Source organism: Empidonax traillii, unplaced genomic scaffold, assembly GCF_003031625.1.
Source record: "Empidonax traillii isolate 1590-97213 ecotype Southwest subspecies unplaced genomic scaffold, ASM303162v1 scaffold385:size1130455, whole genome shotgun sequence".
NCBI classification, from domain to species: Eukaryota; Metazoa; Chordata; class Aves; order Passeriformes; family Tyrannidae; genus Empidonax; species Empidonax traillii.
In genome coordinates this window covers 788384-813940 of record NW_020955578.1, presented here as the reverse complement: position 1 = coordinate 813940, position 25557 = coordinate 788384, and the positions used below count along the sequence as shown (strand labels likewise).

Sequence of the window (25557 nt, the reverse complement as noted above, 5' to 3'; positions counted from 1 at the left end):
ATTTTCTGGAGCATCTCCTGGATGAGAACCTTAATGAAGCTGGTGATGGGCAGTTCAGCAGCAAACACCCACAGCCCTACAAGGAGTTGATTTCTTCCCTGGTCATTCCTGGATTCTGGTGAGATGGATCACACCATGGCTCACAGGCTCTCCTCAGCAAGCGCTCAGGCACTCCATTTTGGGGGGAAGATGCTAGTAAAATATACTCGTGTAAAACCACTAATGTAAAATTCCTGCTGCTTACAGCCTGAGAGCATTCATGAAGAGCACACCTGAGAGGGCACAAGAGCAACTGCAGGGACTGAATACCAGCGACGCAATAAAATTAGATCCAATATTTAATCATCTTTCCAGTAATAGTTTCATTTTTTTGAGAAGTATTTTTGAGAGATTCCTACATTTCATCAAAATGAACAGGTGATGATGAAAAACTTAATCTAGACAGAAGTTAAAGTTTGAATTTTAAAATTAAGTTCTACAGAGCAGGGAAAAAACCCAAATCAGCACAGTGTTATGTTTGTCTTAAAGCTTTTCATTTTAAATAAAAAAACCCCCGAAAGTTAAAAAAACCAAAACAATCAAATTTTATTACTTTGTAAATAAGGTCTATCTAAAGTAAATATTTTAAATATTTAATACTAAACATTAGCAAAGATCACTTTGTGGAGATGAAATGAGCATCATCAGGGAGTTTTATAAACTGTCTCAATTCCACTAGGACCTGGGTAGCTGCAGTTCAGCACTAAGAGCACACAGCATATTTGGTGCAGTGGAGATTTTTTTTTCTTTTGGTAGAATATACTTATTTACTGTCATAGCAGAAAAAGCAATTAGCTGGCATTTCATGGGCAGTCTCCTAAGAACAATCCTGAGGCAAGAGCAACTCCACCACCAGATCAGATCCTGGAAGGAGACGAAGGGTGCCCCGCAGACCTGCAGATGTGTCAAGTTTGCCCACTTGAGACTTTCTTGCAGTTTTTTCTTTTCCATCATCAGCCTTGCCACTCACAAATGCTTCTTCTTTTTTATTGCCTCTGCCTTGACAGCCAAGCTCTTGGCACAGATAGTGAGGACCACGATGAGGACTCCAACCAGTAATGTCACCACAGGCCAGAGGAAGCAGTGCAAGAGGACAGTCTCATCATGGGTGCGCTTCAGCATCACATCATCTGGCCTGTGAAGAGGAGGAAGAGGAATAGGAGAAAATATGAATCAATTCAATATCATCAATTCATCACTAGTGGAAATCATCTACCATGCAAAGAGGAAAGGTGTTTTATTTGCCACAGTGTTAGAAGATGATTAAGTGAACAATTTCATTCACTGCTTTCATTTGACCCTTTATCACCAGAACTTGTGGTGGGCTATAAGAGCTTTACACTTGCAGTGCTTACAGGCAAACAAGTTTGTCTGGATTAAAAAAAAAAAAAAAAGGGGGGGGAGGGGCGTGATTGGTACTTGAGGTCTTTCAAGGGTCACGGTCATAACGAAGAGCTGTGAGAGATGCAGTATCACACTGACTGTGGATTAAAAAAGCACTGTAGCAAAAACATAATACACGGCAGCATTTATACACGTCTACCTCAAATGTCATCAGGCCCTGTGCAAAATGTTAAAGTGTTAAAGATTCCCTTTTTGAGCACTAAAGTGTCCATGGAGACTCCTGCTGACGCAAGCCCTGGGTGCAGAGCCGATTGCTGTCCTCAGCACTGAACTGCTGGTGGCCCAGGCTGGCCCAGCTGCACTGGCAGCTGCACTGTGTCTATCCCCAGGAGGACTACAGCCTGCTCTGGCGTGGCCAAGGCTCCCATCTCAGCTCCTTCCCAGCAGTGGCTGTTTCAACAATAAGCTGCGATTTGGTGCTGCAAACAGCAGTGTCTGAGTAGGCTCCTACAGGGACACTTTGGGGAGCCTCTCCCAGACATCTGAACTTCCACACCTGCATCAACAGCATCTAACACACTGTCTGCAACAGGTTTATGCATTTCCAAGGGAAATAGAGGGAAAAGGCTAATAGCAAGGAGGAAGCATCTCAAGATATTCAGAAATTTAGCTCTGCCACATGTCTGAAAGATCAGTTGTCCATCCGCCTCTTCCAAGTCTGGGAAGCCGGTTGGGAAATCTGATGCCAGGTTTTCCTCAGCTCTGGCTCTTTCTGCTCTCCTTGCAGTTTAACAGTTACTAAATCAGTCTCATGGTATTTGCATTTCTTTGCTACTTTCCCATCTACAGCCAGACACATGCAGTCCCTGGAAAATTACCTACAAAGGAAAGAAACAGAACTTTCTCTAATTAGGAAAATATCTGTAGTCTTAACTCATGTTGGTCCTCACTACATTGAACACTCCCATCACATGCTGCTCTGTCAGTGCTATCTGACTCTCCTTGGAGCAACAAATCCCACAGCCTGAAACCCTGCCAACCCAGGCTCATCCAGCCAGGTCCTGGGAATTAAGCTCTCCTAACACAGTGGCACATGAGAACTGATACCTGCTCAATGACTGTGCTGTCTCTCCCACAATAGCTTTATCCTGATCAGAAAGCAGCACCAAGAAAGCATTCTGTGTAGAGGAAAGAAGAAACTCTTATTCTTTCACTGAGAAGTTGATTTATGGAGATGTTTGCAAATCCATGGAGTTTAATCCATCCTTAAGGAGTTAATGGAGCTAGACCGCCAAGCTACACCTTATCCCAGATTTAATTGCACCTGGATTTGCATTTGGGGGTCTCTCACCCAAAACTGCTATTGTGAAGGATCCTCTTCACTGTGCCAGCCTGCAAGTCCCCAAGGCTGACACCATGCATCTCTCTCTGTTTGTGTAGTAAGGAGCAGAATAAGACTTTGATTATAAGCAGCTCAGCTATAAAAAAGTTGAAATTCAGCAACATTAAAAATGATCAAAAGAACCCCAGGTGTATTCAATAGTGGAATGACTGAAGTCTGCTTAACCAAAATCCTCCATATATATAGGCAGGCACAGGTGGAGACTATAAATTGAATGAAGTAGTAATAACTTTATAGGCACAAACTCACCAGCCTATGCCATATGAATGACAACACCTTAACAGAAAAATTCTTTCACAAGAGGTATAATACTGCTTCCCTGCTATTTACTATATCATCATCTGCGCATAACAGAGCGCTAGTTGGCAAGGAGGCCATAAGAGAACACTCAATCTTCACAACTCTAAGCTTACAGGTGACATTGAATTTTAAGTATTTTTTTGAAGTAGATACTAATCAAACAGTTAAAAATAAGGGGCAAGAAAAAAACTAGAAAATTTGATTCAGTTAAAGGAAAGAAAGTGTGATTGGGGAAAGCAAGGTATCTTTTTGACTGAATCCTAAATGTTTTTGAAAACATATGTACCAAAGCTAGCAGCGATGGATGCCAAATACTCATTATAGGTGTGACTATAACCTAGTAATTTAAAAGAATTTCCCTTTTGGAAAAGAGTCAAAGACAGAGGCCTTTAATTAAACCTCAAGATGAGGTTTTAGTTCAGATGAGTATTATTACTATTCTTAGCTTCAGCAAGAGTCCCTGTGCAATTCTTAAATGGCAGAAGGTGTGCAGTGACTCACTGTCGACTGTGCACAGCATCTTTTCAGACAACGCATCAAGACATGACAGGATCTTCCAAAAACACTTCATTAAATGGCTACTGGTACCACAACTAAGATATTAAATGTCCTTCTATAGTCAAAAAGAGGAAGCAGCACTTCTGGATGCTGACCTGACACACAGGGAAACTCAGGAAGCCTTTGGGATGTAGCCTTTTGGTACTGACTCTTGGCATAAAGAAACGGTGGGACAAATTTGGACCAATTCCTATGGTCCTGGGAACCTGGAGAGGTCCCAGTTGACTGGAAGTTGTCTAACTTCGTCCCAGTTTTCAAAAAGGGCAAAAAACATGACCCTGGAAACAACAGCCTGACAGTTTCACTTCAGTGATTAGCAAAATTATGGAGATTATTCTGGAAGTTATTGAAAAACACCTGAAGGACAACACAGTCATTGGTCACAGCCAGCATGGCCTCATGAGGGTAAAGTCCTGCTTGTCAAACTAAATTTCCTTTTATGACAAGGTAACCCAACTAGATGATCAAGGGAAGCCAGTTGACACAATCTTTTCGGATTTCAGCAAAGCTGATCTCTTCTCAGGGATGACCAGTGGCAGGACCCAAGGGAGTGGCCTGAAGTTTTGTCAGGGGAGGTTTAGGTTGGATATTAGGAAAAGATTTTTCACCCAGGGGGTGGTTGGAAGCTGGAACAGGCTTCCCAGAGAAATGGTCATAGTACCAAGCCTGACAGAGTTCAAGAAGCATTCAGACAACACTATTAGGCACAGGGAGTGATTCTTTCAGTGATCCAATGCAGGGCCAAGAGTTGGACTTGAGGATCCTTCTGGTTGCCTTTCAACTCAGAATATTCTGGAGTTCTGTTACACTCAAAACACAGTAATGTAACTGCTTTTGCTTTGCATGGTGAGGCTAGCATGTACTAAATATGCAGTTTTGACTTTTTCTTGCTATTTTGTAAAGATGATCTGCCTCTTCCCAGAGTCTGAAGGCTTGTTGTTTGGCTTGGAAACAGAAAAGGAAAGATGCTGTGTCCCTGGGGGAAACCTTCTCATGGTAAAGACATGTCTTTGCTGGAAGCCCCCACAGCATCACTCCCCTGGTGCTGAGGCACTCATGTTGAACCCAAAGGAGGTATGTCGTGTCTGGAAACTTGTTTATTTTCCCTGTAAAAATCAGCAGATATAATTAAATGTATCACCTTGTCCCTGTCAGTGTAGTGCATTTAATAAAGCTGTCTTTGCTCTATGACTTTCATGTAACATTTCACTTCAAAGATGCTGGCAGAGGGGTTGCACATGTTCCCCCCAAGGTCAGTTTTGGGCAATCTCTTGTTTCTGGTGATACTGCCATTCAGCTCTCCAGTAAATGCAAAGCCCCTTGAGGGGACGCACCCAAACTCCAACACCAGTTATCTGTGCACAAAACAGTGGCAGAGAGAAGAAAGAGACCAAGGGGTTAAAAAAACAGAATACTTGCAAGCCCTGCTTAGACATCGAGACTCTGTTCTGCTGCAAACAGTGATGGCCATTATACAGCACCACCACCACTGCCCAGCAACAGCCCCATAGTGAAAAAAGAATGAACAAACTGAAAAATATCGCTGAAGAAGTCTCTATTTTAACCCTGAAAACACAGTTTTCCCGTTCACTGAACAGACAAGGAGGAAGGGATTTTGTTTTCATTGCTAAAAGGTGAGACCAGGACTTATTTTTAGCAGGACTTCGTGCTCAGGGCTGGACCCTTGTGGAGCTCTGAGCCAGGCTAATTGGATTAGTTGTTTCATTACACAACACATCCCTGTTAGGTGCTGCCAAGCAGTTCAAACAGACACCAGATAAAGCAGGCCTCCATTAGAACCTTCAGAGTCATTACGGAACATCACGGGAAGAATTGCAGTGCAGGAATCACTGAAAAGTCATGTAGGACCAAAAAGTTACAGGCCCATAAACATTTCAGTCATCATTTATGAACCACGCTGTGCAACTTATGTTACACAATAAAAGCTGACAGTCAGTGGGGGCATGGGATAGGGAAACCTTACAAATATTTTTTTATATTCAAGCAATCTGAAATTAAGATGCTTGCAATACACTTACTTTGCCCACCGCTGTTCACATCCCTTCGCTCTCACAAGCAGTCATTTTTTCCCTTAAAGTTGCAAAATGCAGAGATCCTCAGCTAGATGGCTGCATGCAAGGGCAGCGCTTTGTCTTACTAACAGTAAAGTCCTCTCCCTGCTGGCCCGAGCACTGCTCCACAGGTGATAAAATAAAAGAAAGGACATGAACTAGCAACACCGTCTTCTGACTGGACAGAATTAATTTAGAAAAGTGTGAAATAACAGAGCAAACCAAGATTTATGTTCCAGCACTTATGGACGAGCAGCCCTACTATTTGAGCACCCTTGGCTTCTACAGATAATTATTCCCAGATAAATAGGGACCCTGCAGGGTACCCCAACAATATACAGGTTGTTGCTAATCACTAGACAGTGTTTACCCTTCAAGTCTCTGAGACAGAGAGGTCTGAGTTGACAGCAACCTTGGTTTCTTCTTTTTTGTTCTTGGTGTGGATGTCAGTGAGACCTGGAACATGAAGAAATAAAGCGACAGGATCTTCCCCATCCCACCTGTTTCTCCAGGTGTCCCATTTTAGGACATGCAGCTGTGACACTTGTTTGCATGTGGTCCTGCCTACAGACCCCCTGGGACACTCGGTGTGAAATCCAGCACACTGAAGCACTAGAGCTCAGTGTCTTCTCAAACCTTTGGCAACAGCCTGAGAACTTTATCTGAATTTGTCCTTTATTTTATGCTCTGAAACACTGGGTTTTTATTTCTACTGGGCAGGGCTTCCTTCAGATTGGAATATCATCATGCAGGCACCTTCACCAGAGGTCCAGAAAAGCAACTTTCTCCAGCAACTTGCAACTTGCCAGCCTGAGAAGAGTAGTACACTAAAATAAGTGCCCACAGTGGCAAAGCGAGAGGTCAATTTTCAGTAAAGCGCTGAGCTCCAAGCTAAGCTGCTCTTGGGTTCCCTAAGATAAAAGTCAGAGAGCTAGTTTTGCTGGGCATCTCAATTTATATCAACCAAGAATGATTAAAACTACCAAGTCTACTTCTCATCCCTTTTGAACTGTAAGAATTGCATCTGTTTTTTCTTTTCAAAGTAGCCTGTTGAAACGTGCACCACCAAACTGAAGGGAGATGATACCTAATAGTGCACTCTGAATGCAGCAACGATTCTGACACAAAGCTGAATTAAGTTTGATGAAGAATAGATTATGTTAATTCATTGCCTATATATTCACCTAGAATTTTATTTTGTCGTTTCAAAAGGGATAATATTAATACTGCAAATAGTACTCTCTCTAAGGAACTGATTTCTGTATGTTTTAATAGACTGAAATTTATTCATTCATTTAACAGACTTATTCATACAGCAAAAAAATTACTGACAGAGAATATGCCCACTTCTCTTTTGAAGTGAACAGACTTTTCCCTCAGTTTGTTATGGGTTTTTTACTGCTTCACAAGCTGCTTAGTCATCGTTGCTCTAAAAGTATACCTAACATGCACATTCCTAGTCAGCAAAACTTATCTCCCAAAGTTCAGTCCTATCTCCAGTAGAAAATAAATGGTGTACACATTTTGGCTTAGACTATCTTCAAGTTTCTCTGGCAGTGAGCCTGTATATGAGTTGTTGTATGATCAGCAAAAGGCAGCATTTCAAGTCAGCCATTGCACTAGCAAGAATATTCAGCAGCACAGGATTCAGCATCTTTAAGGAAAAAAACCTTACCTGAGCGCTGCACAATTCCTCAATGTCAACTTACATAGATGGCAGATGCTAGATGGTATGCAGCACCAGAAAAATTTTGTCTTTGCTTCACCTACATAGGATGTGAGAACCAGATCACACAGCTCTGGACACCTACCAACCTATGCTCATTTACAGGAGATGAACACCTCTTGGCATCAGACCAGTATTAGGCATTTGTTTTGGAGTAAGATAAAAGGTTCCTCTTTCTCTCCACTGACTAGAAAAGCTAATTTTCACAGCATCCTGTCTACACCAGTTCAGACGAATCCTAACCATGACTTCTCCTGCAGACAGTGCTATGCTTCTGACTCTCCTGCTCACTCAGGTGGTGGCTGCTGCAGGTCCCAGGTCTCAGGAGGCACATGCCTGTTCAGAGAAGCCAAAATTATAACTTGGCTCGTGGATAGCAGACCCAAGCATTGGCACCTCGTGGACCAAAGGACCCCCTGAGAAGGTCCCTGGCACGTCTGATGTCACCACACAGGATGCCTTAACCTGTGTGCGCTCTAGGCAGTTCTTCTTTCCCCTCTACAAAGAACAGCAATTTTTGCTACAAATCATTGGTGAGATCCCTCTGCAAAGAGTTAACCAGGGCAACAGACTGTCATCCTGGGCACACTGACCAGGTCTCTCCATGGAGGGGACAATAATTATAGCCAGCCTAAGACGAACCTGAAGCCCCCAAGGCACTCAGTGGGACTCCCATAGCAGAGTCAGGCATTTCTCCACCTGCCACCCTGCTCCAGCTCCCCAGTTCATCCGAGGTCCTAGCACACACCAGCATCCTTTTTGCTCCTGTTTGTCTAAAAGAACTTGAATATCTGCTGCCAGCATTCCACACTGAGCCCTGAATAGCACCTGTGAGCCCCAATCTATTCCCTCCTAGGTCTCCCTCATCTGTTTAACTTCCAAGTGTTTGTGGGGTAGGACTAACCCCTTCCTGCTGCCACATCACTTTCTATTTCCTGGCATATCACCATCAGAAAGAGAGAGGCAAAAGAACTCCTTCCCCTGTCCTTTTACTGAAAGAAGGAAACCACATGTCACCCTCATACACATGTAAGTCACATCAATATCAGCACTAAAAGTAAGAATTGAAATGGAAGGGGAGATGCTTTAGCTTACAACTCTGTACTCTGCAAGCTTTTATGAAATATGGCAGTTCTATGAATGCTTATTACATATACCTGATTCATTAATCCTCTGTGAACACAATTCGTGAGTTAGTATGTAGTATTTACTGATCATCCCCTTTCTTCCATGAATACAGTAGGGTTTCTTCTCCATGGAGGGAAGGAATGTTAATATCCAAGCCAGAAATTTGCCATCTGAGTGTTAAAAGCCAAGATGCTTTTAGCCATAAAAACTGTGTGGGGTTTTGTATTTTTACTTCAAGTGGTAAAAACACTCCTGTGCTTTCTGCACAGTTTTTCTTCAACAGAATTGTCTTGCAGAGTTCTATACTGAGTTCTGTGGGATAAATGACATCACTCAGGGGACGAGGGCGGTGTATACATGTGCATACATTTATATATATTTTCAAACAAAGCCAATGGACAGCTGTTAAACAGATGCATAAGCACTTCTGCCTAGCCAAATGAAGATTACTCACCTCAAGTGCTGGTTAAAATAGCATGTAAATGGTTGAGAACCCACTTTCTCTTTCCAGTATTTCTGCTTGTACGTGACGTTCTCAGAGTTCTCCTGATCATCTCTTGCACAGGGAGGGATGTACGAACACTGCCAAGACACGTTGCAAAACAGAGTTACTTCTGTGCCCAAGTACACAGGGCACCACTTCTCTGTGTTTTCCACAATACCAGCACGACTGAAACGGACAGACAATAATAAGCACAAGCTCCAAAGACACAGAAAAGAAAAGTTAGCTGAAGTTTACTTCAATGGTTAGTTACTCCACGAAGGTACTGGAAAAGAATATGTCAGCATTCAGAAATAAAATAAAGGCTTTGTCATGTTTTGTTCCATTATCAAACTAAGCTGCCTCTTAACACCTGGGGGTTTGCGTGATGAATGTGCAAATGATTGTTTCATTTTGATGAAACCAGCTGCCAGGATAGGATTCAAATAACTTCCTATTTTCAGTGAGGTATGTAATCATAGGCTTCGTTTAGTATCATGCTAATAAATAACTCAAAGAGTCCAGCAAGCTTTCCCAGACGATGGGATATCTGATATGTGGCTGAAATCCACAGGTAAAAGAAGGTATTCTTCCACTCTTAAAACAGAGGGAAACAAGCAACAAAGTTCACAGCCTCTCTTCAGCAGAAAGTTTCAGCATCTGCTTCTGCTGTACAGAAGTCAAAAAGAGTTGAACATGCAGCTGAGCTATCTGCAGATCTCACCCTCATGCATCTGCTTCAAAGCCTAAAGAAATCAAGGCAAGTTCCTCCCCCAGCTTGGTGCAGTTGGGACTGGGCTTTCAGAGGCTCCACTTCAGGTCACACACACATCCCCCCCGCTTAGTTTCCAAGTCTTTTCTTTGACACACCACCCTTACCTCCTAGCCACAGCCAGTTAAACAATAGAAAACAAATACTCCACAGAATCAAATGCTGGCGGTATCAGGATCTCGGTGTCCAAGAACAATCTCTCTTATTTTTACCAGGTATCCCTAGAGGAGATCATTACAGGAGATGCTGAACCACACTGAGTAATGCAGCTAAACGGATCCTCAGATAACACAAAGGCTTTTTGCCCTGCAGGACAGATGGACATCAAGGCTCCAGGTGCACACACAGAATTTTAATTCCTTTAAAATTGGGAGCTGCAAACAGAAAAAAAGTGTGACTATGAAGGTAGCTAAAAAGCCTCCTACTCAGGCAGGATGAGGAAGCAGGAGGTGTAGGCAGTGGGAAGCCCCTAAAGGGGTGTCCACATATGACCGCAACATTAATTTCTTTTTTTTTTTTCCTTCACGGTATCCTGAAGGCAGTATCAACAAGTAGAGAGATATCCTTTCTAACATGAAAATAAAGATCACCATGACTCACTGTGCCTAGTGAGTGCTTCCTCTCCTTCTGGTGAAGTTTCCCAGGGGGCCTTCCTTGCCCCCAGCTGCACGTTATACCCGAGCTGTACAGACCTACAGGTCCATCTCCACCAGACAGCAGCTTGAAGCTTTGCTATTTCAGGAAGAAATCTCAGGATTTTATTCCCCTGATGATCAGGATCTGATCACTTCTGTCAGCACATGCAATTGTTGTCAGTGTCTTCCATGCTTCAGACTCAAAGAATCTGCAAGGTCTTCCATTCTGCTTCCAAGCTGAAACTTGCCTTTTTTTCATGTGCAAGGATCCCCATTTTCACATGGACCCACATCTGATGTTGCCACAGCGCAGAGCTCTCTTTAGTTCCCGGTTCAGATGACACTAAACAAGGATGTGGATGACAGAGGACAGAAACAAGCAGCACCACCACTCTACTTCAGAATGCAGGATTTATCACATATGGTTATTGCCATCTTAGATAATACTCCCTGGTCAGCAATGTTTTTTGTTTGATTGTGTGCTTTGGACGCATCAGGCACCCCCCTCTTTCCTGCATGTCCCCAGTGCATAAACACATCTGTGAAGCAGCTGGACGGAGTCAGCAAATTTGGCACAAAGACACCTGAGTGCAATACTGGCTCTGCTCTGCCACCATGACATCCCCAACATGCTTCAACCATGCCAGCTGGTCCTCTCTTCCCTGTTTGGCCCAGGGTCCGGCACTCCCAGCCTCCACTCTGATGCTTTTCTTTATGAAACATTTCAGATCCTGCTTTGGCAATGGTACCATATCCCACCAGTTGTACACTGACTGCCTATGTCTGACTGTAATCACCACCCTGCTCTTCCCCAAGCCCCCAGCTTGCAGGTAGCCCCCAGCTTCTGGGGTCTCTAAAAAGAGCCCCCCAAACCAGCCACTATTTAGCCAGCACACAAAATGCAGAACTAGACAAAACAACCAAGTACCAATACACATTCTTCTGCCTAAATTTCCTCAACTATCTCAAAAACCACTATTCCTGTGGAATACACATATTCCTTCTCTCCTCTGAAATGTTTCTTTCTTGTGTCTACAGCCCACTGCTATGCTCTGCTACAAAAGTGTACCCACCCTACCACTCCTGGCTAAACTTCCTCTGGATCCTTCAGAGACCTTCCACCCCTACAAAGTATTGCATGAATCCTTCACGAAGTTCACAACCTGGTGAACTGTTTATAGCCCCATCCTGAGTTTTAGGCTTAGAAACAACCACAAAGGTCCCTTTTCCCAAGAGATGCCCATCTGAACAGAAAAGTATCAAGCTGCAATAGTCTCCCAGGACAGTTACATCACAGACTACTTCACAGTTTCTGCTATCAGGTCCCACACTGAAAACAAGCTAGGACACGTAGTGCTCAATTGCAGCTCACACAGAAACATCCGTTTTCAGTGGAAGTATCCCACTCTATATTGCTTTGATGTTTTTTTCTTAAACAAGTGACAATGAAGTTGGAGAATAGCGCTTAAGATTAGACAGACAGAATAAATCTGATGGAGTAGACTCCTTTTTGGTAGATCTTTTGATATGTGGTACTGTAATTGCACCTCCTACACTATGCCATAGCAACAATAAAATTATTATGTAATTCCAATACAGTCTCAATTACAGAGTTCAAAATCGGTATCAGGCTAGTAATAGTCCCTCTTCAGTCAGAGCCAGGGTTTGGCTAGATGGCTCAGGATTCAATTAAATAAAAATGTCAGTGAACCGCTAATAGATCTTTACACCAAGGTTTTGTAAGATTTGTGTCTGTGTTTGCTGCTGGATGTTCCCACTTCAGTCTCTCTGCAGATGTGTGGGAAGATTCCTGGTCCTTCTGAACACTTCATCAGAGCAGATATTCTTCCACATCAGAGAGAAAGAACAGAGGCTTGAACTCTCAACGATAGTTTAACTTTCAGGTTGCTTTTCATGCTTTTGAAAGACTAATTCTTGCCTAACTCAGTTACATTTTTAGGAAAAGGGAGACAGACTTGGTAGGTTCTGAGGGAAGCTGTCTCAAGCCTGGAAGACACAGTCTACAAGGCAAGACTAAGAAAGTCTTAAAAGCAAATAGACATAAGTAGAAGCAAGTCAACCCAACAGCAGACAAACCAATGTCACTAAGGAGCAAGCCTCCAAGCTCAGTTGACTTGTTGAGGACCATCCTCCTGACTGCTGGTGAACTGTGGGACAGAGCACGTACCATTTGTTTGGCTGGCAAAGCTCCACATCATATGCAGCACAGTTTGTGAAGGACCCATGTTGGAGAAGTTTGTGAAGGACTCTCTCCTGTGAGAGGGATCCCATGCTGGAGCAGAGGAAGAGGGAGGAAGGAGCAAAATACAATATGTGATGAACTGACCATTCCCTGTCCTCTACAATGCTGGGGCAGGAGGTAGAGAAAATCAGGAGTGAAGTTATGCCCACCAAGAAAGCAAGGGTTGGGGGAAGATGTTTTTAGATTTGATTTTTTTTTTTACACAGTAGCCTTATCTGATTTAATTGGCAATAAATTAATTTCCCTGAGTGGAGTCTGTTTTGCCCATGACAGTAACTAGTGAGTGATCTCTCCCTGTCCTTACCTTGACCCACGAGCCTTTTCTTATACTTCTTTTCACCTGTTCACCTGGGAAAGGGAGTGATAAAGTGCCTTGTTTGGACACCTGAAGTCCAGTCAGGGTCAACCCTCCTACCAAACAATATATGAGCTTCTAAATTTGTGTGTGTCTCCATGCATTACCAGGGTACCTTCGTGGCACGGAAGGGAGGAAGCACTGCCACAACCATCCTACTGTGGAAGGAGATGAGCAGGTGGACTCGCTCTGTTAATACAAAAAAATTGCCCCCTTCCAGCTGACTGTACTGAGGGAGCTAAAACTGGGCACCATGTCTCATTTTCACCTGCATCTATCGGCACACATGACCACCTTGCTTCATCAACGCAACCCACCAGGAGTGACCAAACCCACAATTCATCACAGAGGCTCGAGGCAGTGAGTAGTGCCCCAGGTGAGACAAGTGGGTGGTGAGGTTTATCCACGGCCTCTGGGGCTGTTTCCAGACTATGCATCTGAATAGTTTGCCCATCACAGGTACCAGCCCAAATACAGATCTGATGCGTCACCAGATGCACCGGACCCTCCTGTAATTATTGTAAAGTTGGGCATATTTTGTTATGGAACCTCCTCTGTTGTGGGTCATATTTAAGGGAGTTCAAAAATCAATCCCAATTCTGTTTACAAGTGCACAGAAGAGATAATTGCACATCATCTTGTCTGGTGGAGCAGTTACAGAAAGAAGCATGACAGGAGCACGGGCAGATGTGGAGTGCAGAAAGGGAGCAGTAGCCAGTTGCTCTGCTATCCTGCCCAAGGACAAGGATGGGGAAACCAGGTCCTGTTGCAGAGCTGCTGACATCTGCCTTAACAGTCACTCCCCTAAAAGTTTCTTTGGCAAAACAGTGGGCAAGTTCTTCTGATCTTATGCTTAACTTCAAGTATAGAAAGGGAAAAGTCTAAAAAGCCAGAAAGTAAACCTTTTTAGCAGCTGACACACTCCCCTGTCATTTTTCCCAACTAAACTTATAGCCTGGTCCCTGCATTGGCTGTATGCACTTGCCAACTTACTCGATGGCCAGAGAGTGATAGCGACAAATTGACTTTGGAATTAATCCCCCTTAAGCCTTATCTCAGAGATTATTATTGCTGTCAAGGCTATGAAGAAAGGCTACTGTCACTCCGATGAAATTTCTTCCTCTGAGACAGCAATTAAAATAAAAAAAAAAAAAAATCCACAAATCACTCGGACTAAACACAAATGTAATCGTGTCCGGTGCTTTATTATATACATTCCTGGATTAACTCTGACCCAGCTATATAATCTTTTAAGAGCCAAAATGAATCCTGTACAATGATGTGGTTATCTTACAAAGCAAGAGAGGGAAAAAAAAATATTGTTCCTGCATCTAGAACAGTTTTCTCCTCGCTAGAACAGCCAGATTCATAGCCGCAATATGTTTAAATGCCAGCCCACTCTACTACAGAAAGTAGAAGGTTTTTAGTTCAATGCACTGGGGATTTTTGGGAGTGTGAAGCTGCCAACTAATTAAGTATTGTGTGTTGTAAGGAGCTTGAACTATGCCTTTTCGACACTATTTTGATTTACAGGGAAAAATTGCTACCCTATAAAAAATAGAATATAAAATTTAATATAAAAATAATTAACTAATTAATATAAATAATTAATGTAAATAATTAATAATTAATTAATTTAATATAAAAACAGAATATAAAATCTAAAGACTGTTCAAAGCAAAATTGGTACATTTTTTCCCTTCCAGTTAGTTGGAACTGCTTAGCGTGTTGTATGTCAAATTGCGTGAACACAAGGAAGCATACTGCAAGAAGGTGATGGGAACAGGAAGGGTTAATAAATCCCTAAGTGTTCATTCATAAACACATACTGGATCCTGTGCATTAGATCCAGCAGATTCCTACTCTGTTACTTAATGTATTTCAACATAAAATCCTGAAAACTTTTAAAGAAGGTGAGACTTTAAAACAAAAATTAAAAGTAGAGTGTAACTGTTTGACTCCACAGACATTAAACTGGGGGAAAAAAAGGGAAAAAGCAACAGATGCAGACCTCCGTTCCTTACAATGGTATGTTTTCCTGATGAGACCTAAACAACTTTTCTTCTTATTTTCCATTTGTTTTACATAAGCTTCTTAAAGTAGGGAAAATAATTGAAGCACATTTTTTTTTCTATGTAGTTTTCCATTTAGTTAAATTCAATTACTACCAGAGAATGCGGATACATCCAAAAAATGCATCCTTTCAGCTTGGGCTCATCTGGTAAATTAGATTGAATCCTCAACAATCAATAGCCAGCGTAAACAGCCCACACCTAGAGATGCAAGGTGGAAGGTAAAGAAAATAGATTATATTTGTAAGACCATGCAAGTACTACACACTGCCAACACAGAGCCCTGTTTCTTCATCAATTGTTAATATAAAATTAGTTGTTAAATAAAAATAGGTTTCTGAGTGACATTTACAGGCATTACTTCTGAAGCTCTAGGTGCCTCCCTGCAGAATTGCAATCCAGACCCTGGGCAGGTGCGATCTTTCTCTTTCCACCAGACTTCCAGAAAGGTAGAAGAAAACAGGATCAAGAAGTAAAAACAAAACACTTGGACCACTCAGAAAGATACTGCGGTCACAGTCCAATTTGAAAGCCTCTGCTGAAACTGCAGAAGCTGATGAAGTTGCTGAGCCCAGTCATTCTGGTGGCAGGGCTCAGCACCTACCTCCCATCTTCCACCTCCCATCCCTGCTGGACACGGCCACAACAGGGCCACTGGGCCGTGTTCAGGGGGAGCCACACTGCACCCTCTGCAGCACCTCGTCATCTTCGCCCCACATCAAAAGGGTGACTTTTTCTCCTGCATTTTACCAACTACCCCTTGCCCACCTGAAAACTGAGAGATATTTAGAGAAGTCCTGGAGCTCGGACAGATGAGGCACTCATGGCACACCTCTGTAACCACAAGGAGCTTGGCAACAGCACTCCCAGGGAAAGGTGAAATTCGCAAAGCTCCCTACAGGCCAGCATTTCATCTGTTTTGCTATGGGGCACCATCCAGCACTGCAGCTTCATTGCTCATCACTTCTGAGCAGTGCCAACAATTTAATCCAAATCCTTGCAGATTTACCATCCTGCCTCTCGCTCTGCTGATTTTTGCCCCAGTCACCCTTCCAAGGCCACAAGTTGCCAAGGGGAAAAAAGCAACACTCAAACCCTAAGCTTGCAATTTAATCTACCTTCCAAGGGACAGAGGCAGACCAGTGCGAGTATGACTGAGGAGATGTGAGGCTACACATCCCAACTGGACACTCAAGCCTGCTATCTGGCCCCTGCAAGCAGATCCCTGCATCAGGCTTAACATGACCCTTGACATTGTGCTGCATCCACATCTCGGTCAAAGAGATAACATTTCCTTCTCCAGTAAACTCAAGACTTGAAGTCCTTTCATGGGTAGGGGGATTCCATCACATTTTTTTTCTCCTGGATACTACTTAGTAAAATCTCCTCCGTTCAGGCAGTATGCTGTCAAGGCCATCTTTACCCAGCATGAAAAGGAAAAGGAGAAGGCAGAATGACTGCCTTTAAAGAAAGAGAAAGCACAAGTCACACATTGCCTTCAGACTATCCCCACTTGCTGTAAGATGCAACTTTTAGGACTCTTCCATTCGGTCCTTTTTCCTGTGGGTGACGGAGAAGTTTAAGAATCAAAACAGCATGAAGGAAACTTCCGTTTCGGCTCAGCCCTCTCCCCGGTGCCCCGCCAGCAGCGGTTTTGTTAACATTTCCCCTTGCGCTTCGGGGAGTTGCTCTAGGAAGGCCCCCGCACCCTGGGACACGCAGCGGCATCGGGCACCGCCCGAGCAGACAGACAGACAGACCTCCCCGCCCGCAGCAGCAATTTCTCCCCGGCTCCCCCCGGAGTCGCGGGGCTCCGGCAGGAAGGAGAACGGCAGCTGAGACTCCGCTGCTCCCGCTGCGCTCCGGACGCGGGAGGGATGGGCTGGGAATGAATGGGGCTGATCGCGAAGTGTGTGCGTGTATATTTATATAGTGTGTGTGTGTATGTATATAGTATCATGCTGTACTTAGTATAGTATATAGTATAGTGTAGTATAGTATGTAGTATACTATACATTGTACCTAGATAGTATGTTATACTATGCTATACAGAATCACGGAATATCCTGAGTTGGAAGGCACCTATGGGGATCATCGGGTCCGACTCCTGGCCCCGCACAGGACCATACCCGAGAATCACACCGTGTGCCTGAGGGTGTTGTCCAAACATCTCTTGAACTCCATCAGGTTTGGTTCTGTGACCACTTTCCCGGGCAGCCTGTTCAGTGTCCAGCCATCCTCTGGGTGAAGAACCTTTCCCTAATATCGAGCCTAAACCTCCCCTGACATGCTAGATATATATATGCACACAACACATGCATACAGATGCACCCTGTAGAGTACGTATATATATAAATATATATGTACGCTATAGAGATATGCTATTACTTTTTTGCTGAGCAACAGCAGACGCATTTTGGAGGGATGCCCCGGGACTTCATCCACTCCCCCCCACCAGATTAAACCCGCACCGAACAGAGGGCGATTGCCGCGGTCCGGGACTTCTAGGGCGGGCGCCGAGGCCGGGGAAAGGGCACCATCGCCTCGGCGGGACCCACCGCTCCACATTTTGGGAGAGGAGGGCGTTCGCGGGTCTCACCTTGGGGTTGGTGCGGAGCTGCCGCTCATCCTCGTGGAGCAGGGCGGGCGCGGAGGAGCGGGAGGTGCGGACCAGGACCTGGAGGCAGGGGTATCGGGCGGTGCCGCGGCAGGCGGCCCCGCAGGAGAAGGTGCATGCGAAGCGCTCCCCCAGCTGCCGCACCGCCAGCACCGTGCAGTTGGCGGAGCCGCCGCCGCCCCGCTCCTGCAGCGCCGGGCGAAGCCAGCAACAACCCAAACCCAAGAGGGAAAGCAAGCCGGCGGCGATGAGGAGGAAACCCAGCCGCATGCTCTTGTCCTCCGCCTCCGTGTACTCGTAAGCCGCCCGGCTCCTCGCCATCGCCCGGCTGCCGCTGGCATCCGCCGCCGGGCATCAGACACTGCCATCGGCTAAAGCTCCCGCCGCTCCCCGCCTCCCTCCCCGCCTCCTCCGAGCCCGAGTGTGCGTGTAACGAGCACGAAAAAAATTAGATAAATAAAATGCAAATTTAATCCAGTCTGACCTAATTCAGGGCCCTCCAGGGATGGAAAGGGACAGCTTGCAACGGGATTATCTACCCCTGGAGATTTGCTGTGGGGAGGGCTAGTCCGGATTAATACTGGGTACCATCATGCAAGGTACAATATCTAGAAGGGGGTAGGGGGCGGGGCCCTATGGGTGCGTTGCAGCCCCCCACCCACCCACCTACTCTCTCTAAGCCAACCTCTAGCCGCTGGCTTGGTTAAGTCCTGGAGAGCCTGTGTGAAATCCTGCTTAGTAGCCCCATGCATAAAAGTCGGCAAGATCTCTATGTCTACCTGAGGAATCTGATCTGAAATTAAAGAAATTAAATATGTGCCAGTGAGGAAGCAGCTGCTATTTTCACCGTATTGACTGAGAAGGGACATAACGGGAGTTGGCCAAATGTCATCCTGCCTCAATATGACTTTTCGGGGCTGCAGGGTTAAGTGCTCTGCTCCAGCCAGCCCCAAGCCCAGCATCTGCAAGCAGAAACAGACCAGCCTCTTCCATCATTATTTGAAGATAATAGGGAAGCAAGATGATTGCTGTCACACACAGGAATTTCTTTCAACAGGAAGGTATTAACCTTTGAAGGTTCACTCCGGGAAATGCTCCCCTCCAAGCCCATCTGCAAGAAAAGCAGCCAATCCAAGATAACACATTTATTTTGCCAGTAAAGTTTGGTTATAACTCAGCATTTCCCACTGTGGCAACACAAGCTCTTTGGTGCCAAAATACCATAAGCAATAGTTATATTTGTATTCTGTAGCCTTTATCGCAGGAAATTAGCTAGAACAAAATGTGACAGTTCAGAGGTGATAGCTGAACTCGATGACACAGCAGACAGGAAGGTACAGAAATACAGAAAAAATATGGGAAATAGCACTTTTTTGTTGGCCATCTTTTTCAATCACTTTCCCACTGCAGAGTGCATGTCAAATTTTTATAAATAAAGTTGATCCATAGGTTCTCCAAATGGACTATTGAACAAGGTTTGGCAGGAAGGCTATTAAGAATCCATGCTGTGACATGAATATAAATGGATGTAAATATTGTCCTTGCTTGCACCAGTGCACTACCACACTGCTCTCAGGCCAGCTGCTTTGTAAGCAGCCCTGCCCTGATACCAATGGGTTTCTGAACTACTATGCCAGCTCTTAGCCTGGGATTATTTTTTCTTACTTAAGCCTGTGGGAGGCATTTATACTAGAAATGGGACTCATCTTGGTTAGTTCTTGGCTCTGTTCATCCATTCCCATCAATGAGGCTTTGCTGCCAGCACTTGTGGTGACAGTCGTCTCTAATGATGGGGCTTGTTGTATATAGCTTTCATAATATAAAAAATAAAATTTTAATCAGGTAGATTTGTCACCACCTGAAAAGGGAAGCTCCAGCCCTGCTTTCACAGTGTAGAAGTTGTGGCTTCTTGTCTGTCTTACCTTCTGAGCAGCTGGCCTTTGGTACTCCATTCAGCTCCCTCTAATCCCAGGGACATAAAGCACTGTCAGATGAAAATGAAGGCAACAGATCACTGGGTGACACAGCAACCTTGAGTTAGTCCTCCTGTGTGCATCCAACCCCTACATCATCTACAGTTGGAGGAGATGCTGAGTCTGTATTTTAACTGGGAATGGTGCTGAATATTCACCAGGTGATCTGACAGATTTTGAAGTTCTGAACAAATGACTCAGTCAGGACTCAGTCTATTTGCATCAGTTGGAAGTGAAAAATGATCACCAATGCCTGATTTGTAAGAGAGTAAAGCTGGGTTGTAGGAGCCTGTTGTAAAGATTTTAGCTCTCCTGTCATTTGAGGACAAGAGTCAGGATGTTGGCTCTGGGACCATGAGCATAAGGAGCCGCCAGGTCTGAAAAACTGGCATGTGAAATTAAATGCCTGCATGAAATTCCCAACAGCAGGAAAATAGGTTGCTATCTGCTTTTTTGGCCCTTCCTTGCCCCACAGCCAAGGGACAGTCTTACCTGTGGCCAACTGCAGATGACTCACCTGGTACAGCTGGTGCTGAGAATGCCTCTGCCTTGGTTATGTACCTCAAGGCTGGGCAGCCCACGGTGGGGCTCTGCCACCACACACCCGTTGAAGGGATTGGGCTCACACCTCCCTGCTTCCTTGCAGAAGCCTAGCAGCGCTCCTCGTGACATTGATCACACCTCTGCCATGGAAGTGCCAGAAATGAACTGCCTATCCACCAGCAAATGTCTGTATGTATAATAACGAAATGCCTTTTTGAAACCAATGCTGTGATGCCTACCACAAAGTAGATGGGTCTTCCAAGGAAGGGAGATCATTGGGAACAACCAAACCAGCCCTTTTGTCCAGAAGAAATGTAGAGAACGCTGAAAGATTTCCACAGAGGGTCATCGACGTTTGCATCACAGCAGCTTCAGGACGCCCGCCTCATTTTCACCCCTCATCAGGACTGTTTACAGGCAATGCAGGACGGTCCAACCATGAAAACTGACTACTTCTCTGGATTGTTTGTTAAACAAGAGGGAGTTCAAAGAAGTGATTTTGCAGAAAATTATTTTGGCAGTGTTAGCAGGAAAAACCTGACATATACCCACATGGAATATCGGCACATTAATACCAACCAAAGAATATGAAATGCAAATGACAAACTGAAGTCTAGAAAAATAATACACAAACTTGCTTAGCACTGCTAATCCAGAAGTGGGTTGAATCATTAATATTCAAAACTATCGTTCCATGTGCTTTAACATTCCTTTCAAAAAAAAAAAAAAAAAGTTTGCCTCTAATGGTAAAGTGGTCCTAAGAGATAAATGTACTGAAGCAATTCAAGCCAGGATTTCAAAAAAAGTTATCCAGTTGCATTTCCTCAGGTCTTTTCAATGTACTGGAAGCTTTCAGATTTATGGAAATGACAGCATGTATCCTCACAAGACAGAAACAAAAACAGCTACACCTTTTCAGTTCTTACACCATACCCGAAAATAAAAGCATCAGCTGACAACTCAGACTAACTGCTTAGTCCAATCTGCATTCTTTACCAGAATTCAACTTCTACTAGCACGAATTATGGGCAGCGACAGATTTTGTGGAACATGATGAAAGGGTATTTGAAACCTAAGATCACTCATTTGGCTTTATTAGAAGCAATTGTTATATTTAGGATCCTAAATCAAAAGCTCTGTCTAGCTACCTCATGCTTCGGATGACAACTGTGCATTTAAAAGCTTTTCCTCAGTGTGACAGACAGCAATCAGATTTCCTCTTTTGTTTCACTCAATATCCAGCTATGGCAGTATTTTCAACCACAAGAAAAAAAAAAAAAAAAAAAAAAAAAAAAAAAAAAAAAAAAAAAAAAAAAAAAAAAAAAAAAAAAAAAAAAAAAAAAAAGGTCCTTCTAGGTGACAAGTATCTTGAAACAATATTATTTAGAAGCTGTACAGCTTCTTCCATAGCAGTGGCCACCTACAAGCCACTCAAGTGATGGCCTCACAGACCTCTATGTCTCCCCGTGCTGGTTGTGCCAAAGACTGCTTTCTGGTCTCTTAATGGTCAACAGAAAGAGTCTCTTAACACTCTGCAAAAAATTCTGAATCTGACTACAATGCACAAGTTCTTATTTTGGGTACATGCTTGGTAATTTTTTTCACGGAAACTGTAAAATGGAAACAGACAAGTACAAATAATACTGGCTTGGGGATAGAGAGGATTTCAGACATGACATGGAGCAAAGTGATATGATTATATCTCTTTGTACTGCATAGAGGTCACATCGTGAGGGACTGGTGTGGTCATGAATCCCAACACACACACAGTCAACACTTCATTGAAGGTCACAATCAAATGAAAAATATTTTTACCCATGTGAGTATCTGCAGGCTTCCCTGGATTACCTGGGTCTTCAATTAGGTTAATCAAGGCCATGAAGGTTCTCACGTGCTTAAGTATTTGTGGCTCCAGGTATGAAGATGGGAGAGATTTGAGTCCTGGGTGGCTTTTTTGTTTGTTCATTTTTTAACACCTCCTTCCTCCATGATTCTCTGGTACCCTTGATTTTTCCACAAGCAGGGTGGTTTGAGTAATAATTTAAAATAAGAAGTGTTTTTTGCAATAGTAGGGATAATAAACCCATTTTAATCCTGGAAATTGAGGGTAGTGGATTTGCAGAGAAACTGGAGCTAACTACTCAATAAAGATTTACAACAACACACAACATGAAGCAGTGACTGCGAGAGTGTGTTGAACAGGCCAGAAATAGGAATACTTCTTTGCAAAAGCACCCAGTTTGCTACTCAGAACTTACCTTGCAAGTTGTACAAAGCTGTATTTATGGGGAAAAACACTAACATCAAATAAAGATATTTTTAGAACAGCATACTATTATCTGCCTATTCATAGTGCTAGTGGAATGTAAAAACATACTAAACAAGCCTCAGACTTTAATTGTTGGTTTGAAAATCTCTTGGTCAATTCAGCTGCCCATTTGCTACATGTGTGAGTGTATAAATGAGGGCTGAGGTTTTTTTCCTTTTAGGAAAAAAAGCAGTATGGGGTTTTTTTCCAATTTTTAAAATAATTATGATATCAGATAAAAATGGTTCCAATTTTACACCTTGTTTCCTGTTTAAACCTGTTTCTCTTGCTTCAACCCAGAGTGTAATATGAAATTAAGTCACAGGTTTCAAAGTCTCCATATATGCTTACTGAATCAATAAAAAAAGCCAGACTGTTCTTCCCCTTGGAAGGAGCAAAGCATCAGTTCCTTGCTCACAGGTGAGAAGCATCCTAAAATCAGGGCATCTCATATTTTTGAAAGATTGTGGAACTGAATACAACTGTATCATCAAATAATTTTTTTGAGAACTGAGCTTCACAGTTTCAGTTTAATTGTTTTTAAACTACCACAGGTACTTACTATTTTAATGTAACTTATTTTGCTCCCTTTCCCATATGTTGTTAATTTCCAGGAGACTGGTTAGGCCAATGAAAAATAACATTAAAAAAACCCCAAATACATAGAACAAAAAATAATCACATTTGATCTGAAGATGCAAACATCACTTCAGGAATCCTTAAGAAAAAAAAAAAAGCAAAAGTCATAGTGGACATCCAACTGTAAAAAATATAACATTAACTGTGGAGAGTAATAAGACGCTTTCAGAAAATTATCCTTTTGAAAATTCATAAATTTATGTTTGAATAATCAAAGGTACGTTTGAATCTGCTTTGGTTTGAGAAAAAGAAAAAGCCACCACTTTTTTTCAGTTGTGTTAGCTATCATATGGATTATAACCATCCTCTTCTTTCAAGTCGGGAAAAGTTTTCTTTAATAACAGGAAAAAAATATAATCAACAGGCTTATATTTTTATCCCTACTACCTTAAAAGAGAGATTAGAAAAAGTGCAGAATTTAAAATTGCCATACACCTGATACAGAACCACAGCAAGGCCATCAATGGTCCGATTTCCAAGCATAACTGAATCCATGCCAACAAGCTGCTCTTGCACTACACAGAAGAATGGGTCAAAACATAAAAATAACCCCCCACAATTCACTGATGTGTCTTTTCTTGCTTTGGTAATTTCAGGTATTTTGAAATGGTCTGCATGGCCAGAGGCAACTCAATCAGAAATGGTAATCATATCTAGAAAAAGAAAACTATCCAAACAGTTCAGGTTTTTCTTGGTCCGCTCTAGAGAACAGTTATAATTTTCAGAACAAATGTATATTCATGTTTGTTTGCATCTGGAATTTCAAGTAGCAGCGAACATCAAATGAAATGTATTTCTGTTTTAAGTGGGAAAATGTCAACACGGAACTAAGCTGAGCTCAGTTCTAACCCAAGCTTCTTCCAAGTATTCCTTCTGTGATGAATTCTTGAAGCATCTTTCTTATCATCTGACACGTTACCCCACCCCTCTTTCGAAAAATTATTTGCTATTATAGACAAGGGATCTGAAACCAAGGTTAACCAAACTTTTTGGGCTGTGGAAAAGAATATAAAACTCTCTCATAAATTTACTTGTCAGCAGCAAAAAGACTCTTCAAATGTCTTAACCACTGTACAGTTTGATAGTTTTAATACTTCAACTTTTTTTTTCCATTTTTCATTGTTGAAGAAATAATTTCACAATCTCAAATCAAAGTCAACACTGCAGTGAGGAGAGCTTTTCTACTTTATTACAAAGAGAAGAAGCCTTTATGTGGTCAGAAAATACAAGATTGATCTTTTTTTTTTCTCTTCCTATGAAACGCTGCTGTTCAAACAGCCAGAGTGAATTGTCTCAGTTCACTTCTTTAAGTCCCATCACATTCACTTGGGTATGGATGTCCTTGGCTGCTGAAAATCTGGCCCTTTAGTGCACAGGGCGACAAAGTAGTCCCCTGACCAGCAGTTCCAGAATGTCCCGTTTTCATATATTGCATCCATGCACACCTCCTAAAAATGAGGTACAGCAGGGCAAACATTTTCCAAAATAGATGTCATATATATAATATATACACATTCGTACATACATACCTTTATTCATGTGATGTCCAAAAATTTAAAAAAAATGTACACATTTATTACAAAATCGTAACAAAGACTGGACAGTGTTTTGCTCATTCTGGAAAGATGAAGCTCAGTAATACACAACTCTGGAAACTAACCAGAGACTGTGGCAATATCTTTCTTCTAAACAGTCAGATATTCTTGCATTAAGCTTGGCGAAAACTGCCTTTCAAAAACAGAAGGGGAAGTAAAATGAAGGAAGCAAACCTTGCTCATCTTTCCAAATGAAATACGAGAAGGATCTTCACATAAAAATGCACAAACAGTTTTTATTACCAATAGTGCTACAATGAACAATGCAAATTTTGTTGTCTAATTTTTTGTCTTTTTTCTTTTTTTTTTGTTTTTACATTTTGGAAAACTAAGTGGTAAACTTTTGTCAGTGTACTCGCTTGTCTTTACAGACCCAAGCTTGTCTGCTGGCAAAAAAGAAAACAAAAACAAAAATTCAGACCCTGCTCAAACTAAAGAAAAACAATTACAAATTTAGTTGTTGGGCAGCACATAATTAGTAAGGCAGGACCTCAAATGGTGACCCTTCGCATTGAGCCAATTGCCAGATCCTCAAGGAATTAAAACCAGGATGCCTGAGCCACATCAGTTCTGCAGTTATGTTGAGTATTGTGCTGAGACAGCCATACCCCAAGAAAAGGGAAGTCTTTAGAAGGCTTGCTGAGCAGGGTTGTAGTTGAAGGTTGATGGCAGATGAGGCCTTTCTTCTAGTTTGTCATATTCCAGATGGAACTCCTACAGTTAAAAAAAAAAAAA

At 42.9% G+C, this 25557-nt stretch overlaps 2 protein-coding genes across 10 annotated transcripts in view; both read right to left on the bottom strand.

Annotated features, from left to right (window-relative positions):
* Positions 1 to 254: 254 nt before the first annotated feature.
* Positions 255 to 18097, bottom strand: KCNMB4 (potassium calcium-activated channel subfamily M regulatory beta subunit 4). The gene is made up of 3 exons (XM_027893286.1): positions 17747 to 18097; positions 9024 to 9151; positions 255 to 1174 (listed from the first exon to the last, which is right to left on the bottom strand). The coding sequence occupies exons 1-3, from the start codon at positions 18083 to 18085 to the stop codon at positions 1006 to 1008; spliced, it is 636 nt and encodes a 211-aa protein (XP_027749087.1). The 5' UTR covers positions 18086 to 18097; the 3' UTR covers positions 255 to 1005.
* Positions 18098 to 24393: 6296 nt separating this feature from the next.
* The window catches only part of CNOT2 (CCR4-NOT transcription complex subunit 2), an 85885-nt gene continuing 84721 nt past the window's right edge, over positions 24394 to 25557 (bottom strand). For all 9 annotated transcript variants that reach the window (XM_027893248.1, XM_027893250.1, XM_027893243.1 and 6 more), the window contains one exon: positions 24394 to 25376. The gene's annotated coding sequence lies outside the window, so the exon portion shown is untranslated. The remainder of the gene's footprint in view (positions 25377 to 25557) is intronic.

What these genes read in the sequence shown, in the direction of transcription:
- KCNMB4 (XM_027893286.1), bottom strand. Translation starts at nt 18,085, where the DNA reads ATGGCGAGGAGCCGGGCGGCTTACGAGTACACGGAGGCGGAGGACAAG. An exon ending in AGCTCCGCACCAACCCCAAG is followed by an intron (nt 9,152 to 17,746) that starts GTGAGACCCGCG and finishes GTGTCTTGGCAG; the next exon opens with TGTTCGTACATCCCTCCCTG. An exon ending in TATTTTAACCAGCACTTGAG is followed by an intron (nt 1,175 to 9,023) that starts GTGAGTAATCTT and finishes TCCTCTTCACAG; the next exon opens with GCCAGATGATGTGATGCTGA.